Here is an 18,226-nt window from a genome sequence, read left to right on the forward strand (position 1 = left end):
GATATATTCACAGGAAGAAGGTTTTGGACTTTGCCACAGCGGGCGATGGTAAGGGAAGACAGTCAAGGAGCAAACAGGAGCAGTCAAGTTTGACAAGCTGGCAAGACAGAGAAAAGAGACCGAAAATTGTGAAATGAAGGAGTGAAGTAAACAAAACAATGGCTGAATGGAAGAGGGAAAAGTTCCAAAGAGACATAAAGGCTCAGTTCAACCAAATAATATATAAAAAAGAAAGGACCCAATTTTCACCCCATGTGGTGTCTTCTTTGCAGCCATGCAGAAAGTAGACGCCACAAACTTTTTTTCCCCAAGAGTTATTGTTTGATCCTTTGAACACCACCATTGAAATTCCATGCAGCTGTACAGTGGTGGAGAGGAAGCAGGAGTCTCACCAAATAAAACAAACTTTATACACAAAGTTAGCACAAAGGTCAAGCTGGAAACATGTTTTATAAAGAACATCAAGTAAAGTTCCCCTCTAAAGAGAATCTGGGTTTTTTCACTCCTTCTACAGAGGTCTTCCCTAATTTAGAGTTTTAAAACACTCATTCGTCTCATAGTGACCCTTTATGCTCTGCTAAAGTTCACCATAAAGGCAAACTATCGTTTCATTCTTCCATGCCTCCTGGCATGCTTTAACGGATGTTTGTAATTTGACACCATCATGTACATGACATCATACCTCAAATATATTGTGCAAGTCAATAAATAAATACAAGGACACAGTCTGAACCCTGAGTAATAATGTTAAACTGTTACTTAAATATCAAATGTATAAAATCTTTCATGTATTTTTGGTGGTCAGGAAACTACCTGAGTCAGTTTTTAGATTTTTTTTCTCTGCATAGTTGATCACATTGACTTATGAAGCACTTATATGGTTAATATAGTTCACACTGATGTACTGACAGTGTTGTTCTCCTACAGGAGGATGGAGGACTTGGCGTCACTTTTGTTGAGGGCGACACTGAAGCCGGAGTCAAGGTTGAAAGTATATATGAAGTGAAGGGACACAGTGAAAAAGTACGTAATGATGACTGCATGCAAAAATCGTACTTGTCCTCCATGCCATTTATTCAGCTTTGCTAATCAAAGCTCCGTGTCTGTGTGTGTACGTGTGTGTGTGTTTGTGCAGGAAGGCTGCATGAAACCAGGGGACAAACTCCTCGCTGTGAACGGTGAATCAGTGCTTGGATACAGAGTTGAACAAGTACGTTTTGAAACATAGTACTGTTAGCAGTAGCTGTAGCAGTGAGGAGCCATTACAATGTAACAGATCACGTGTGGTTGTCCCAATGTCTTTTAGGTCAATTCTCTTCTGAGAAAAGCCAAAGGTCCAATGAAGCTAACCTTCTCTACAAATGAGACTCCCTCCTCCTTCTCCTCTCCCCAGTCAACCTTGCAGGACGCAGGTTGCACAGACGGCGTCCTCGCCAGCCTACCCAGCATGCCTAGCAGCAGCCCAACTACTCTGAATCAACCTGAGGCAGAGGCGGTCCCCAGTGAGTCTGATAAAGTGACAGGATATGCTCCGCTAGATTTTGATTCACAATGGCTGACGTCAGATTGCCTTTATTTTTCTCTCATCCACCACTGAAAATCATCTCACTTCTATTCTCTTTTTGCTTCAGGTCTCAGTCGCTCGTCCACTCCGTCCACTCTGGCCTGCGACCCAACCACTTGTCCCATCATCCCAGGCTGTGAAACCACCATTGACATCTCAAAGGGTCGCACAGGCCTGGGCCTCAGCATTGTGGGAGGCTGCGACACCCTGCTGGTAGGAAACAATCAATGTGGTAGACTTACTCTCAAAACTATTTATTGGTACTTAAGCCTTTAGACTATGGCTTTTCAAAACAAGTGCTGAAATCAACTGGAAAAAAACAAGTGGTAATCTGAGTATATAACAATATATGATGATACAAGTGTTATAAGAGACGTGACCACGCGTGGTCGGTTCCCACACACATTGCCACCCACCTAGATTCTTTGGTGGCAGTATAAGTCAGGTTTGAAATAGCCATGGGGACTCAGGAATGTAGGAAATGATGTTGTCACAGCCTTCCCTCTCCTCGTCCTCAACCTCGTCCTCGTCCTACCCCAGCCGTCGTCCTCTCAGCCCATCTATTCTGTCTGCTCAGTCAGGCTTGGGGGAGCAGCTCTTTGTCCGGCCTCGGACGCAGCAGACAATATCCCGCCCTGGAATGTAACCTCTGGACCCCGAATGACACTGAAACACATGCAGACACACACACACACATTTTAACAGTTGGTCTTTCCAGCAACAAAGTTTCCTAACTTTACTTTTCTCATCCCATTCACTGCCCAGTATCTAGCCATTTTGCTCCAAATAAACACTTGATGTTTACATTTCATTTCAGGCAGTTCCTCTCTTACCCTGTACTTATTTGCTCCCTGTTTTTTTTCCCTCTTCAGGGGGCCATCATTATCCATGAAGTTTATGAAGAAGGGGCAGCCTCCAAAGACGGGAGACTGTGGGCAGGAGACCAAATCCTGGAGGTGCAGCTGCAGCGCTATGACTGTCATGTGTGGCTGGGTAGTTTTAAAGTGAAGCCTTTAAATTTAAAACAGAAGGATCCACCATAGCAAAGGCGAATGATACACATCTCGAATATAAGTTATTGTGCTTCAGGAAAGGAAAAATGTTACCACAGCACTTAAAAGCGCACTGTATTTAGCTGTCAACGAAATAATATACTCAAGCATGAAGTGATTATAGACATAATGTGGAACAAATCCTGTATGTATTATGTGCATTGACAAGTTAAGTAACCAGGCTCAACTTGGATTTGCCCTCTGTTCGACCTCGCGCTTTGTCACAGAGGGTGGGCAGGGGGGGAGCTCAGCACTCCAGTAATTGTAGCTCAATCAGTAGACTTGAATTGAAAAGCATGCACACACACACACACACAAACTCAATGTGCAGGCATTCACACATATGCACAATCACCCCAATGACTTAATTGCCCTCGACCATTCATTTCTGTCCTCGAGCCAGGCGCTTGTGTTCAGAAAATAAGGTCAGAGAGGAAAAGTGAAAAGAGGGACATTCACTGGTGCTATTAGTTGCTGTGGGGGAAAAAATCTTTTGCATGTCCATGGTGAAAGCTAATGTGGTATTTCCCTCCTTTAAGAGGGAAAAAGAAGCTGAACATCAATCCTCAAACTGACCACTGAAGCGTCACACTGAGTTTTGTGGCCGGGCTCCCTCATTGTAAAATTTAAGCATTCTACCATTGCTGTTACTGAAATATAATGATGTAGTTTTAATGATTCTGCATTTTTTTGTAGTTCAATATTAATTAATGGTGACAGAAGAGTTCTGCTATTGCACAGTTAGGGTGAGATAACGAAAAAATAGATAATAATAATATTGCAATTTTAAAGTATAGCACCCAAAAAACAGATGATTTTCTAAGACAATTTTATTTAGTTACATTTTTAATTCATTAGGCCATTAACTTCTTTATGTTTCAGTTCCCTAATACATACCGGTGTCTCTTTTTCAGGTAAATGGCATCGACCTCAGAGCAGCCAGTCACGATGAAGCCATCAACGTGCTGCGACAAACCCCACACAGGGTCCGGTTGTCGGTCTACAGAGACGAAGCCCAGTACAAGGAGGAGGACCTGTGGGACTCCTTCACCGTGGAGCTGCACAAGAAGCCGGGCCAGGGCCTGGGACTGAGCATCGTGGGGAGGAGGTGATATACACTACTGCTTTCTGCGTAGAGTGTTCTTATCTTACACATCAAAGTAATCTCTATAAAATAGCTTAAAAAGCTGCTCAGTGTGCTCAGCAGGCTGCATTTTTAGAAATCAAAATTTTTTTTATTGCTCATAGCAAAAGTGGACATTATATTTAATTAGTTTCAATCGAGCAAAAACTTGCATTCTATTGTCAGAGTAGATCACTACAGTTTGTAATTCTTATTCCTTTTATTTTCTGATACAGGTCGCGGGACCAAAGGTAACCAATTATTCACATTTCTATTGGAATCAGACATGAACAGAAATCAGTATTTAAACAGTAGGTTTTTAGATGCCCCCCCCACCCCCCTAAAATTGTTACTATAGTAAATAAACATAAGTAGGACTAGTTAATAAATAAAAGTATTGTACACGATGTTCAGATTATATCGCCAGTGTTGGGGTCAAAAAAGAAAGTCAGTCCTCTCAGGGGGATAGTTTCACCTCACAATAAGAGGGTCCCAGGTTCGAATTTAAGCTAAGCTTTTCTGTGTGTTTTAGAGTGGGTGCCTTCGTTTTTCTCCCACAGTCCCAGAGCATGCATTTTAGGTAAACTGGTGTGTATGTGAGTGTGTGTGGTTGTCCAGTGATTGACTGGGAGAAGATTCCGGGTGTATCCCCTCTAGCACTCTGAGTCGATATTGTGGTAAAAACAATGGATAGATGGATGGAAAAGTGTGGGCAAGCATAAATCAGTGCTGTCAGCACAAGTTATTAATGAAAATTTTCTAATTAAAATCAACGACATTGAATTATTTGGGACCGATTTCATCAAGACTTTTCTTCTCACAAAGGCTGACTGCTGCCATCGTAGCGATAAAATAGCCCCAAGCTGGAAAATCTGTGTTGTTAACATATTAAATGTCCCAGGCAAGTGAGTCAGCGTCTCACCATAACAGGGTTAGTGTTTCATCTGTGCAGCACGGAGACACAGTTGTAACCACTCGTTGATTGTATGAGGGAAAGTGCCTTTTGTTGCTCACACTATATCAGCAGGGGAAGATTTACAGGAGTCTCACTGTGATGTGAGCTGGAAAATTGTAGCGTTCCTCGCCCACAAAATAAACTCAGGCTTCTATTCTTGTCAAGCATTTATGCATGAAGGCACATGTGAGGCCGAAGCTGCAGTTCCATACTCTGCAGTGAAGTGAGAGGAGTGATTTCACCCCCGGGACAACAGGAATGGCATGTGAAGACCAAATATGTACATGTACCGCCGATTGTGCACAGTGTTTGTGTCTGTTTTATCTCTGTGGAGATAAGTGTCTAAACTTTTTTTTATTCACACTGACGTTATATCTGAACAACTGAGGTCGGTCGGAAATTACACAAAGTCTAACAACGCCTGAGACGTCTTCAAGTTAAACACCCAAGGCAAAGTCAAAGGTCAATCAGTTTGGACAGCAGCAGATAGTTGAGTTTTAAACATGGATGTGCATTTCTACTTCTGTCAGTGGTTTTGCTACACAAGGGAAAAAATGCTCAAACTCGATGGAAAAGATGGCAACACAGACGACCTGAAACCCTCAGCTCAAAAGGAAACTGCAAGCTAGTGGTTAGTGGCGAGGAGTTGTGACAGCCAAGTGTCTCTGGCACTGGGGATTGAGTGGGATTGAGTTGCTTTGCTTCACAGCTCCTGCTTGTGTTTGTCTTTATCCACGTTGAAATTGGCACCTCAGATATGCTAAGTCCACAGCGGAGACACAAATTTGCCAGCAATGGAAAAAGAAAAGTGGGGGCAGGATCCTTGATAAGTCATGGTTTCATTTTTAAAGACCTCTGCTCACATAAAGTGCACAATTTGACGAAACTGACAATAAAACACAGCCTCGAAAACCAGACTGTTAAAAGCATGCGTGGGGCAAACTCAGCCATTAAATATTTCACTGCTGTGCTGTTTGCAAGTAGTTTCCTGAGGAAAAGCTATAGTTTTGCAGTATTTCAATGGGAAATCACGACAGGATCAATAGTGAAATGCTTAAAACCAAAGCTCCTGACAATCACCAAGAGAACAACATAGATGGGGAAAAGCGTGCTTGATCTTCATTTTCAAAATCAGTACAGTGGGTGAAAGCAGGGTTTTTTCACCATCCCTGTGACATTTTTGTCTCATCATTGTGAGGCAGCAATCCATCCAGCGTTGTTTATTGGACCCAAGGTGTGAAACGTGTGGCCCACAACCCAAAGTTGGCACCGATAGTGGCTCCATTCTGGTCCTCTGGATGCCCATTTCCCATCGTGGAAAACATTACTTTTCATTTCAATAAATGCATCTGCTGTCTTCAATTTATTCACTGCGGATTGGGCTTGTAAGAGAAGTGGACACGGCACAACACCAAGACCCGAGCAGAGACATCAGTGATGCAGCAGTGAAAACTGGAATCCTTATTCTTATTGCTGGCAAAGTAACATCAGCATCAAAGTCATAGCCATGCCAAATGCTATAGAAATTGTGCCACTTCACAGACCATCCCATGTTAGTCTGCAGAAAAGGACCATGGCAGAGAAATGTTTCTATCTTTCAGTAAATCTGGATACTCAAAAAAAGAAAAAAAGTTTGCAGAAGCTTTCACCCTAATGAGGTGTTGGTGCAAAAGCAGTCGTGCTCAATACGACAGAAGCACCAGGTTCAGATGGTGTAAAGTGTTTGGCTGGAGAGCCAAAGCTCCCAGGCTGTATTTCGCTGCTGCATAGCGTAACAGATGTTCATGCTATTATGTCTTTCTCTTCCTCGTCTTCCAGGAATGACACAGGAGTGTTTGTTTCTGATATCGTCAAAGGGGGTTTGGTGGACACTGATGCTCGACTGATGCAGGGCGACCAGATACTGTCAGTCAACAGTGAAGACGTCAGGTCGGCCACTCAGGAGGCCGTGGCTGCGCTCCTGAAGGTTTGTCCTTCCCGTCTCCTTACACATGTGCTTTACCCTGCACTGGTTGTAATCCCTCTGCCCTGTTCGTAGTGCTGCGTGGGGCCCATCAAGATGGAAGTGGGGAGGTTTAAGGCGGGCCCCTTCCACTCAGAAAGACGGCTTTCACAGAGCAGTCAGGTGATTTACGGCTCATTTACCATCTATCAGGGATACACTTAAAGCAGGTCAGGAATTGGGTTTGAAGCTGTGGATGTCTTTGTTTCAGATGAGCGAAACAGGGAGCCCTAAGGTGTCTTATCCATCATGCTCAGACACTGAAAACCAGCCCGGTGACCCTGACAAACCGGGCAGAAGTGAGGACTGTAAGTACTGTTAGTGGTGCCATAACATAACAAGCAGATAATAATCTGAGAGGCACAGCAAGCTTCAATCATGTGTCTGTGTTTAACAGCTCCGGAGCATCAGGACATCAGGACTGTGGAGTTCACCAAAGGCCCCAGTGACACTCTGGGCATCAGTATAGCCGGCGGGGTGGGAAGTCCTCTGGGTGACATACCGATATTCATCGCCATGATGAACCCCGTCGGCCTGGCGGCACAGACCCAGAAGCTGAAGGTACGAGACCGGCTCCAGCTCCCTCTCAAAAACTCAGCGTTTGCATTCTTGTGTGCCTCTCATTTATTCACAGCTCTTCGACTCCTACTCACTTTACTCAATTTGGCAAATTTGAAAGTCCTCCAAAAGGTCAAGACCCTGCAGCCTTTAACAGTGACCTTCACAGAGAAGCTCACAATCGTAACTCTGTTTGATGGAGGCTGGAGGAGGACAATGGCTGCTGCTAACATGGATAATAAATCTCCCACTCCTGCATTACCACCATTAAGCATAAAGAATGGCTCATTGAAATGAATAGCAGAAGCATTTCAAATTATATTCCCGCTGCTTTGTATTTCAAGCCAGAGTGATAAATGGGAACACTGCAGGATGAAATCGCACAACTCAAGAGAAGTGTATTTTTCTTCTGGTATGGCGTTGTGACTGAAGTTTGCAAACAGTATTAGTCAGAGTTTTTCTACTTTGTTGAGTCACTCTGTAACCACAAAACCGGACTATAAAAACAAAACAACAAAAAAAAAAGACTTCGAAGTTGTTAAAAGCACGGAGGGAAATGTAGCTGAGCGAAGCAATCTGAGCTGCGAGCTGCATATAAATTGTCCTTTTCTTGGAAAATGTGAGCAGACAGCTTCCCTACTGAATTTCTAATGCATACTTTTTTATTTTTTTTCAAACTGTACTAAAGGCTTGCTTCATTTTCCAGATCGGCGACCGAATTGTCAGCATTTGTGGAACCTCTGCTGAGGGAATGACTCACTCGCAGGCCGTGGCTCTACTGAAGAACGCTACGGGAACCATTCAGCTGCAGGTCTGTCAGATAAACCAGCAGACAGATAACCTGCAGTTCAACTTGTTCTCTTTTCTTTTAAGTTATCTGTGTACAAAGTTATGACCTGGAAAGGCGAGTTGAGGGGTCGTAGCGGCCCACTTTATAACACAATAAAACCTGTCTCCTCCATCGAGCGCCATCAAGCTATCAGGCTTTATCTTGGCAGTTAATCAGCTCTACCGGATGATAACAGTTATATTTTCTGTGTTCTTGTGAATGCAGGTTGTTGCAGGTGGCGACACGACTGTCACAGGACCCTCTCAGGAGCAGGCCACCGGGGGTCTGACGAGCAGCAGCATCTTCCAGGATGATTTAGGGTATGAACTCAAAACTTTACCCCATCTCACCTTTTTTTTTTATTAAAGTGAGCCTGAATAGAAGTTTTTTCAGGGTGTGTTCACACTTGTCAAAATCACTACCGTTCAAACGGTCCTTGGTATAAATTACTGTGTTACAGCAGCCTACTGTATTTGTGAAGTGACTTTTCAAACCAGCGAAGCGTCAAACCTCAAACTAGTTCAACGAGTGCCTTTAAAAACAGGTTGCTCTCTGCTTTTCAACTGACTCCATTTGTTCAAAGTCTATGTTCCTTTTATGCAATGATACTTGCGGGTGACGGATAGGTAATCACCTTGACTTAATAAATATGCTCATTAACAGTTATTTATTCTGATGGTTGAGCAATGTTTTTATACAAAAGAGTAAATATTGTATGGATGGTGTATATTGCAAAGAGAGTTAATTTACCTCCTCTGTCGAATACATATAATACAAGTACGTTATTCATTTGTGTGTCAATATATTCTCATAAATGAAGGTCAGTCAACAGATGGCAGAGAGTAAATTTAGCATGGATGGTGAATATTCCTCAGAGAGCAGTCAGAGCCAATTGACTCATCATGTTTCCAAATGAATGCACTGTACATATAAACTTGCATCTCGTAATTTTAGGGATGTTTCGTTATTACGTGATGCATCCATTTTGACCAGGTTGGCAATCACAACACGAAACAAATGAAATACAGGATGTAACGTTGTTGTCTTGGAGAAAATCTCAACATGCATTGCAACACGCTCCGTATTCTGCATTGTTATAGAAGTTGTTGCACAGAATATATGTCTTGAACTTAATCACATTCTCTCCCCACCCCCGCCCTCCTTTCAGCCCCCCTCAGTATAAGAGCATCACTCTGGACAGAGGACCAGATGGCCTGGGTTTCAGCATCGTCGGAGGGTACGGCAGCCCTCATGGGGATTTGCCAATTTACGTCAAAACCGTTTTTGGAAAGGTGAGACGACGCACACAGCGACTGTGTATCTACAGTAAGATTCTGCAGCTAATGTGTTATTAATCCAATCCTGCTGCCATGTTGGTGTGTGTGCTCAGGGTGCAGCAGCAGAGGATGGCCGTCTGAAGAGAGGAGACCAGATCATTGCCGTTAATGGGCAGAATCTGGAGAGCGTCACTCACGAAGAAGCTGTTGGCATTTTGAAAAGGACCAAAGGAAGTGTTACGCTCACTGTGCTTTCATAGAGACACACACATAAAATAATCACCACTTCTCTACAAAGGCTAGAACTTCAGTTGTTCTGGAGAAGTAGTGCTACGGCACAAATCACATACAATAAAACCTTATCCACAGTCTGTCAGTTATTGTGTGAATAGTATCTGAAACATTCCCAGAATCTGGATTCAAGTATTCACTGGACACTATGTTCTTTTCTGGTGTTAAAATGAAAAACTGTCACTATTTTTCACAGCACGAGCCCGAAGAGTATTTCTACAAAAGAGAAGCACATTTTTTAGCTATTTTTAAAATTTTATTTTAAACATTCTGAAGTATTTTGACCTCCCGTTGCAGTCATTAAAACTCCCCTGAGGCCATTATAGGTTAGCAAGTTAGAGCTCGGAACAATGCTCTTTGTCTTTGTGTTGCTTTGCTGTTGACAAATCATTATCTTTTTTATTTTTATTTTTAAAGACTGATGCTGCTGTAACTGTTGTTATCAACTTATCATGAAGTCTCTGTTCTAGCAGACCTGATCAAGAGAGAAGAGACACTATAAACACACATTGTTGAGGATAAGATGTGAAATTGTCTGCGTGTGTGTGAGACCAACTCACTGAAAAATAGCGCTGCTAAAGCTTATATATAAATGTATTATTTCACAGTATTTTGCTTTTTCTAAGTGTTAAGTGTCACTCTCTTTTGCGTGTGGACAGAAAAAGGTAAATGAAGTGTTACTTAGGTTTTGTGTGGACAGACGCTTCACACTTGCAAATTATAAAAATGCTCATTTTGACCTCATTGTTTGACTCACCAGTATGTAGTTTGGTGAAATCATCCTGCATGTGTTGTATCTGGACATAAAAAAGAAAACTCTTTTTGTTTTATCACCTTAAATGTGTTACTATACTGTCCCAAGTGACAGTACTGAATTTATTCACACCTAATGAAATAAAAGTGACCTTTGGATGCAATCAGTTTTGTCTTGTGTGTGTTATTGCCTCTATTATTCAAAAAGTAGTTACTGCAGACAAAAAGTAACTAGTTATATGGAAGAATAACTTCAATGATTTTAATAATCTATTAGATAAATGCATGTTGTAAATCAGAATAAAATCTTCATAATGTGCACATAGTCATATTATTGTGGTATTACAGTGTCAGCACTGTGTGGGTCAGTCAGTATGCTGACTCATTTGTGTCATCAATAGTGTCATAAGTTAGTCGGAGGAAGCTGATCTATTATCCAGATGTTGTTCGCCCTCAAAAAATACTGATTTATTAAAAAGGACAAGGAAACAAGCCACAATCCAACTGTCAATTTTAGCCCAAATGACTGTCCTCGTGGTCACAATTTCCAAGAAACACAAATTAGTAAGCCATGATTATTTAAGATTGGATTTTAGTATTACTCTTTATTGTATTAACTGAGAAAGTCGAATCATGAACACAATCGACTATCCCCACCGATGCTAAATGTGTTGCATTACTTTGAACCTTTGAGATTATATAACAGCTGAACAATGTGAAAATTAACTTTTTGAAGTAACTAGCAGCTGCAACTGGCTGTCAGTGAAGATTTGGTTCACTGCAATCAATTTCCCATCTGACAGATAAAAGCATTTTACTGTTTCCGCAGGTCACATTGAATTCAAAGGCGACCACATCCAAGTCAGGAGCTACGGCTGCTATAGGTGAAATGTACATGAAGTGAGATTTATCGAGGGGGGATAAATGCGGAGCAGCACGTGGTCTTGCTTGAATAGACTGTTGTCACCGGTGACTCAATGAAGCCCGGATAGAGTCGGCGATCTCCCATTAAAATATGGCATCCCATCTGTTTGCACACTGACAAGCACAACTGCTGCACAGCCGCAGGTCCTCCATCTAATGAGGTCTCGTTTACATCCACCGGGCCTGTTACAGATGAAGACCACTGTGGGATTTTTATTGTCGAGGTGCACATGCTTTCCTGTTGGCCGATCCCTCCCCCCCCCCGATCCAGCCTCAATGATGCTACCTGCAGCTGCTGCAACCTCAACCTAACCATAAACTGAGCACAACAGCTGAACCACCCCCCTCCACCCCACATACACACACAAGCACCTGTTGTTTTAGTTGCCCCTGTGGGTTTGAGAGCCTGCCTGGCCTTCCCACAGGTTCAGGAGACGCTGCTGTTTGGTTTACACAGCCCTTGTCTGCACAGGCCCTTTCAGAAGTGAGATCAGATGTTGCTGCTGGGTCACGTTCACCCTCAACAATGACAAAAAAGCCAAGTCGCTCAAAAGAAAACTCGTGCCTGCTCGTGGGATTTTCCCATGGAAAATGTCATCCCTGATGTCATGATTACCCACAGTCACAACAATAGAGTATGCCAGTGAGAGGAGATATGCTTAATTACTAATTAGTTTAACTCCTGGAGCTCCGGATGTGTCATGTGAGATAAGTTGTACTTGTTCAAACATCTCTGAGCTCACCATCGTCATGACTCATGCTTGAACAAACACAAACCTGGAGGTAATGAGCGTTCCAAGATGAGTCAGCGAAACAGGCCTAAAGAGGCGTTATAATGCGGTAAGGGTTCAGTCGTGGTTGAGAAACGTTCAGTTGTATCAGGTCTGAAGTCAGAAGTTTGTTCATTTTTTTGCTTCTGAATTCTGACCTGTTGTGTGTTAGCATGCCAAGCATGAATTCATAGTGTGTTTAGATTCACACTCACAAGTTCATCCGATCAACATGCATATTGCAAGAGACTGGAACTGCAATAAATTATGTTTCAAAATGACAGAGTTTTATATTATAAAAGTGCAAAAGTAGCAAAAAATTCAACACAATTGTATATTTTATACCTGGTGGCCACAGGGAAAATACTGCTAGCACATGTGATAGAAAAAACAAGGAAAAAACTAAATTAAACATGGCCTATTAATAGCAAAGAGAAAGAGCACTATTATGGTATTGTACCTCGATATCATAATGGTGATCATGATGAATTTGCAATATCATGCAGCCATAATCCAAACAGATCATGTACCAGAGCTTGCACACTCTTGCGTACACAATCTTGCAAACACAATTCAATTCCACTGTGGCTGTGGTGTTAAGTTTCCTCTGAGCCACTCTACCTAGGGACAATACCTTCCCTTCACTGCCTTTAAAGAACAGCACTGCTCAAAAAGGTTCCTGAGGTGATTGTTTAACCATTCTGCACAGTTGCCTCCACTCTTTACTTGGCTGTCAGGAAGATTAGCCCCCATCACAATCTTCCGCATTGTCTGAGTCAGAGTACATTAGTAGCTGTTTAACAGTCTTTCCTTTCAACACAAGGGTGTAACTGTAGATGAGCGGGGTGGCGGCTGTCAGCGACAGCCGAGTCCGTCCTCCAAGACAAATATGATGCAACATTAATCCGGACCGACGTCTTAAAGCTGACGTGTTGCAAAGCAGGATGGGAAGATGACTTATAAAGACTGGAATGTGAGGAAGCAGCTCGCGATGTCTGTTTATTGTTTGAACCGCTGGATTAAATTTTGGTGATTACCAAGCGATTAGGCCAAATCATGCCCAAGAAAAGTAAATACCTCCTACAGCTCAGACCCAGAGTGACTCCCGCTCCGAGAACAGGAGACAATCAGTGTCTCTGCAGTTATTCTCTTTAATTGACATGCCTTTCACGAGATGCAGCTTGGAGTCAAGCATAGATGTTTATTATAGGACAATCGTATGCAACTCTATAGAACATGGGGGGCTGGTTGGGTCTGCAGGTTTTATGTTGGATACATGTCTTTTGAATGAACAGGGAATCCAACAAACCCTGTCTATGTGGCGTTTCTGCCTTTTCCAATTTTCTTTAATTTGTGGGGGTTCAGCATCTCGATGCCAGAACAAACAAGAGATAACTATCTGCTTTATGTTTGTATGGTTATAGCTATTCTCCTCTGAGTAAACAAACACATATAGCTTCCGTCCTCAAACCCAAAATTACACCAAAGACATAGTTTAGGCAGCAGGAAGCCATCGGATGTTATCATGATTCACAGCCGTCGTTTCCCCATTGCAGCAGCTCGACTCTCACGTTACCTGCTGACATCACACCGGATCACATTTCCTTTTCACCTATTCTTCTTTTTGAATGTGTGTGTGTGTGTGCGTGTTTGCATGAGGGACGATGATTGTGTTTACACAGACGACAGAGCGCGGGCTGGACGAAGGAACACAAACACCCGTGTTAAGTGTTTGCTGTTGAACCCTCAACTGTACTCATCACGTGTTAGCAGTACAAACAGTATCTGAACGCACGGCGGACGAGGCTTGTGTTTAATGTCCCATCACGCATGCTGACCTGCGGGAGGATCCTTCACCTCGTCTGAATCTCACCTTGCGTGTTTTCTGTGGCCATGTTTGCATTTCTGGTACAGCTTCAAGTTACATCATCGCAGCTGAGGTCTGATAAAGCAGAGTGTGTAATCATTGCTTTATGAGCTTTGGGTAAAGTAATGCAGTGACAGAGCCACCGGGAAATGTTTGCAGAGTGGAGGGTGGAAGTATGTTTGTCCATTTGAGGTGCTCATGTCTGACCTTGTGGAAGGACATGTGACTACACGGAGTCGAACTGCAGCCGCACCTTCCCTCATTAGCGTGATTATCTCATAGCCAGGGCAAGGCCAATCAACTGGAACCTGTATCATTTGGTGAAGTAAATGTGTACTTCGTTGGAGAAGTGTTAAGTTCTAAAGAGAGAGAAGCACAAATACTCTGGAAACCTCCATTATTGTTGTTGGTGATCCACTCGCATATGTAGTAAAATCACTGACCACTATAATGTGCATGTACTGAAATGTGTTTCAGAAAAGTTGCCTTTTCAATATTTACAAGGAGAATGATGAATTTAGAAAACACTACACTCTGGAAGCACTTTTCAATAAAGTGCAGTTTTCAGTGACTCCCACTGTTGTGTAAATAAGCAGCCAAAGCACAATGAAAGTTAACTGTTTCCACTTGAAAATGTTGTGTAAACACAGCCTTAATAACATGTCCCTGTAATTCAACTAATAAGCAATTTACAAGTACTGAAAACGAAGTTAGTGAAAACAGCAGAAGAGTTTCAAATTCTTCTTACTGTCTGGCATCAACATGTTTCCTGAGTCCTGTTTACACTGGGTTTGTCTCCATCGTGAGTTGAAAGAAAAATGCCCGTCAATCAAATTAAAGTTTGTGAACAACAAATGAAGCTTCAATGTATCTCAGCGAGCTGATGCAATAGTTACACCCTGTTTGTTAGCAAGCTGTTAGCAAAAATACATGCTCATCATTGCAACATTAATTCTCAAAGCCACCAAGATGAACCTCATAGTGGTGCAAAGGGAAATGTTACAACAAGTTATTTCAGAAATCAGATGATAAGTATCAGTTAAAACCCTCTTGACCAATGAACAATGTTGAGATGTTTTACCCGAGAACTGATGGTGAAAATCATTAAAAAACAATTACAATACATAGATACTGTTGCATTACATAATAGTAGCACAAACCTAAATCACTGTGGACCAACAGGCTGTAACATATCAAAAGTCTCGCAAACAAGCTGGAATGTTCCTGTTCTACTTTTGCTCAGGGGTCACGTTATTGACTGCCTTCTCTCTGCACCGCTGGTTTAAAAATAAAGGCATCCTTATTGATTTTAAGGCATCACGGAAAAATGAGTCAGTGATGAAAGCCCATTAATGCCTCCGGCTCTCACTGCTGTTTGAGCTCATTTTCCATCTTTGTTCAGCAAACCTGACAGCACCATTTCATACAATGAAATGAGTGTTGAGCGAAATGACTATAAATAACCTTTTTTCATGAGAGTGGCACTTGCGCAAGCTTCCAACTTTTGATTCATGTTGATCTCCTTTTATTATCAGCAGGATGACACCTTTAAAGCCCATCATCAATCCAAGACTTATAACGTGAGGCTCTCACCTCAATTTAATTTTGGGTTACAACCGTTTTGAATTTTAAAGTGTGATGGGCCGATGAGATGCAAGTCATCTGGAGCTCTCAGCTGCTCTGGAAAAAAAAAAAAAAAAAACAGAGAACACACCATAAAACCTGTTTTCAAAGAGAGATTTCTGTCGTCCCCAATCTAGCATTTTTTGCGAGTCATTACTTGCATCATACAACTATTATCTTACCTCAACCTACAATTGTAATCCTGGAACAAAGCCTTGATAAAGTCATAAAATTCGGCCTTTGTGGAGTTACCCAGCAGTTCACCGCTTAGAGGCCTGAGAGGTTTATTTGCAGCACTTACACTAGAGATGTGTACCACTGCTGGCGAGGTGTAACGTTGAGATTTTAAAGACATTCTCAGACAGGATCATAAAAGATACAAAAGAGTCTGGACCTTGAGGTGAACTACGTGCCAGCAGTTGAGGAAGCCCTAGAGACGCTATAAACCTCTATGCGAGCCAGGCTGAGCAACTGAATTGAGGCAAAGATTGGTTGCTTTATCTCATTATCTGTACAAAACAACCAAGAACTAGTTTCTGGTGAACATTAAAAAACAAACAACCAAAAACAAACATCTGAAATTCCAAAGGTGACAACATCTTTTCCTTCTTCCTGTGGGTTCTGCAAAACATGACACTGCAGTGACGGTGCTTTAGATGCTGCTCTCCGGCTTGATTTATGAGGATGCCCCACGGGATCAGGCAGTGAAGACTTCCACTAGGCTCTGGGAGACACCACATCAGGCTGAACGCAGGCCTCAGCAGTGCCGTCAAACATGATTACATGTCCCTAGCCAGGTGAGCACATCCCTGTTGCTGTTAAAACATTTACTGCCACTGTACCTTTTCTTCCCACCAATGTACAACCCTTCAGGATGTAAGATGCCAGATAGATCTGCTGTTCTTCTTGGAGTTTATTCCAAGCTTTTATAGCTTGTAACCCTGTCTTCTCGTCATTTGTCAAGGAAAATAGTAAACTTGGCCACATGCTTCCGCTGCACGGGACGCCGTGGAGTCGATGCAAATGTGACGATAGCCCCCATGAATGGATTGCATTGATGATTATCTGACGTGACTTTTTCTGACTGTCACACTGCCAATAAACTCTGAACTGCTGCAGGATGACAATGTTGCTTGTATTCTAAAGATGATAACACATGCTTTAGTCGGGTTCATTGTACAAATGCACCTGGGTGAGGGTAAATATTTTCGAACTACTCCTGAAGGCATCTACAGCAACAATCTTTTCCCACACGACCAGAAATGGAAGAGCTACGGCTGAAAGTTAAACATGAACGCACCACGATGTAGGAATTCTCAGGTTTCTTTGGGACTCCTTCAGAGATCCTCTGAGAAACTGTACTGAAAAGCTGCAAAGTCATGAAGTGCGACAGAGCTGTGTGCGGACAGTTTATCTGAGCCCCCATCGTTCGGCACACGTCTCCGAAAATGTCAGATACAAAGTATCAGGAACTTAAAAAGACTCTGTCTCGCAGAAGCTGGAGGCTACCTAAGGCGAAAAAATCCATCAGACTTGCGTGAACCTGTTATTTGGATTCAGTTCAGCTGATTTATGCTCCTCCGATATCTTGGTCTACTCTCCCACAGGCAAGTCGAAACCGCAGATGCATTACCATGATGTCGAACAATAAGGCTGGATTTATTTGAATTAAAATGCGACATGGCTTTAAGAGTTTATTTGTTTACTAATGGGACTAATTCAAGAGACAGCGGCCCAGTTGGCGCTGTTGTTACGAAAGTAATAAAGTCAGCATGTTTGTGTTTGTTGATAGTTAAGAAGCTGCTGACAGACATGGCCAAGAGGCTACACAAACACCAGACATCATTAAAGGGTGTTTTGACGCAACTTGACAGACTTCATTTCAGTTCTGCAATAGCATGAGCATGCATTTTTTTTCTCCTTTTTTTTTTTATAAGATTTGCCCTTGTGCCTTGAAACGTTACAGAATATTTAGTTATTTTGCCATCATCGCTGCTCCAATTTATGCAAAATAGTTGGTGTTTTACATCCACAGAAAAAAAAAGAATCTTAGATTAGGACTTTAAATCTAATTGTAGGTTTAAATTGATGCTTTCGGATTCATGTCACTCATGTGTGTACAGGCTCTGTTAAGCACCTGTTTGTCCTATAATTGCATCTTAAAATGTTTATCTCTCATCAACCAGCAAACAAAGAGTGTTCTTTTCTCTTGTCAATCATGTAAAGTGTAAACTATACATGTGAAATTAGTGTCTGTCAAATATATGAAATATTTGCATTGATTTTTAACAAAACAATCTCAGATCCTTTGTGTTCATTGAATCATTAACCCTATCATTATATCTGAATGGATTCTACCTAACATTTACAGTGCTATAGGTTATTTTGATCCAAAGGTGGACTACAAGCCAGCGTCTGTACAACACAGGAGAAAGATTCTTGCAAAGTCACATGTCTGTCATGTTTTCAGAAGTGGGCTGTAAAAGAATTCATGCTATGTGACAATGCTCGCCAACATCCCAAGAATCCTCCATATTTCTCCCCAGTATGAAAACAGAAACAGGAAGAGCACAGACACTGTACACTGGTCTTCATTTGGAAGATGCTGAACGCCTCAGGAAATGCAGTTTAAACTGTA

At 42.2% G+C, this 18,226-nt stretch overlaps 1 protein-coding gene across 9 annotated transcripts in view; it reads left to right on the plus strand.

Moving 5' to 3' along the window:
- mpdz (multiple PDZ domain crumbs cell polarity complex component) overlaps positions 1–10,558 on the plus strand; it is a 47,081-nt gene extending 36,523 nt beyond the window's left edge. For 5 of the 9 annotated variants that reach the window (XM_080518779.1, XM_080518782.1, XM_080518781.1 and 2 more), the window contains 15 exons: positions 928–1,023; positions 1,136–1,210; positions 1,307–1,502; positions 1,632–1,777; positions 2,437–2,520; positions 3,531–3,724; positions 3,976–3,990; positions 6,513–6,660; positions 6,733–6,819; positions 6,908–7,004; positions 7,094–7,257; positions 7,961–8,065; positions 8,309–8,403; positions 9,252–9,375; positions 9,474–10,558. In XM_080518779.1, the coding sequence (XP_080374905.1) occupies positions 928–1,023; positions 1,136–1,210; positions 1,307–1,502; positions 1,632–1,777; positions 2,437–2,520; positions 3,531–3,724; positions 3,976–3,990; positions 6,513–6,660; positions 6,733–6,819; positions 6,908–7,004; positions 7,094–7,257; positions 7,961–8,065; positions 8,309–8,403; positions 9,252–9,375; positions 9,474–9,620 (1,773 nt within the window). In that variant the 3' untranslated portion in view covers positions 9,621–10,558. The remainder of the gene's footprint in view (positions 1–927; positions 1,024–1,135; positions 1,211–1,306; positions 1,503–1,631; positions 1,778–2,436; positions 2,521–3,530; positions 3,725–3,975; positions 3,991–6,512; positions 6,661–6,732; positions 6,820–6,907; positions 7,005–7,093; positions 7,258–7,960; positions 8,066–8,308; positions 8,404–9,251; positions 9,376–9,473) is intronic. The other 4 variants (XM_080518780.1, XM_080518787.1, XM_080518786.1 and 1 more) reach the window with 2 other exon arrangements.
- The last annotated feature ends 7,668 nt before the right edge of the window (positions 10,559–18,226 follow it).

The sequence above is a fragment of the Blennius ocellaris genome (genome assembly GCF_963422515.1).
Source record: "Blennius ocellaris genome assembly, chromosome: 23".
Lineage (NCBI taxonomy): Eukaryota > Metazoa > Chordata > Actinopteri > Blenniiformes > Blenniidae > Blennius > Blennius ocellaris.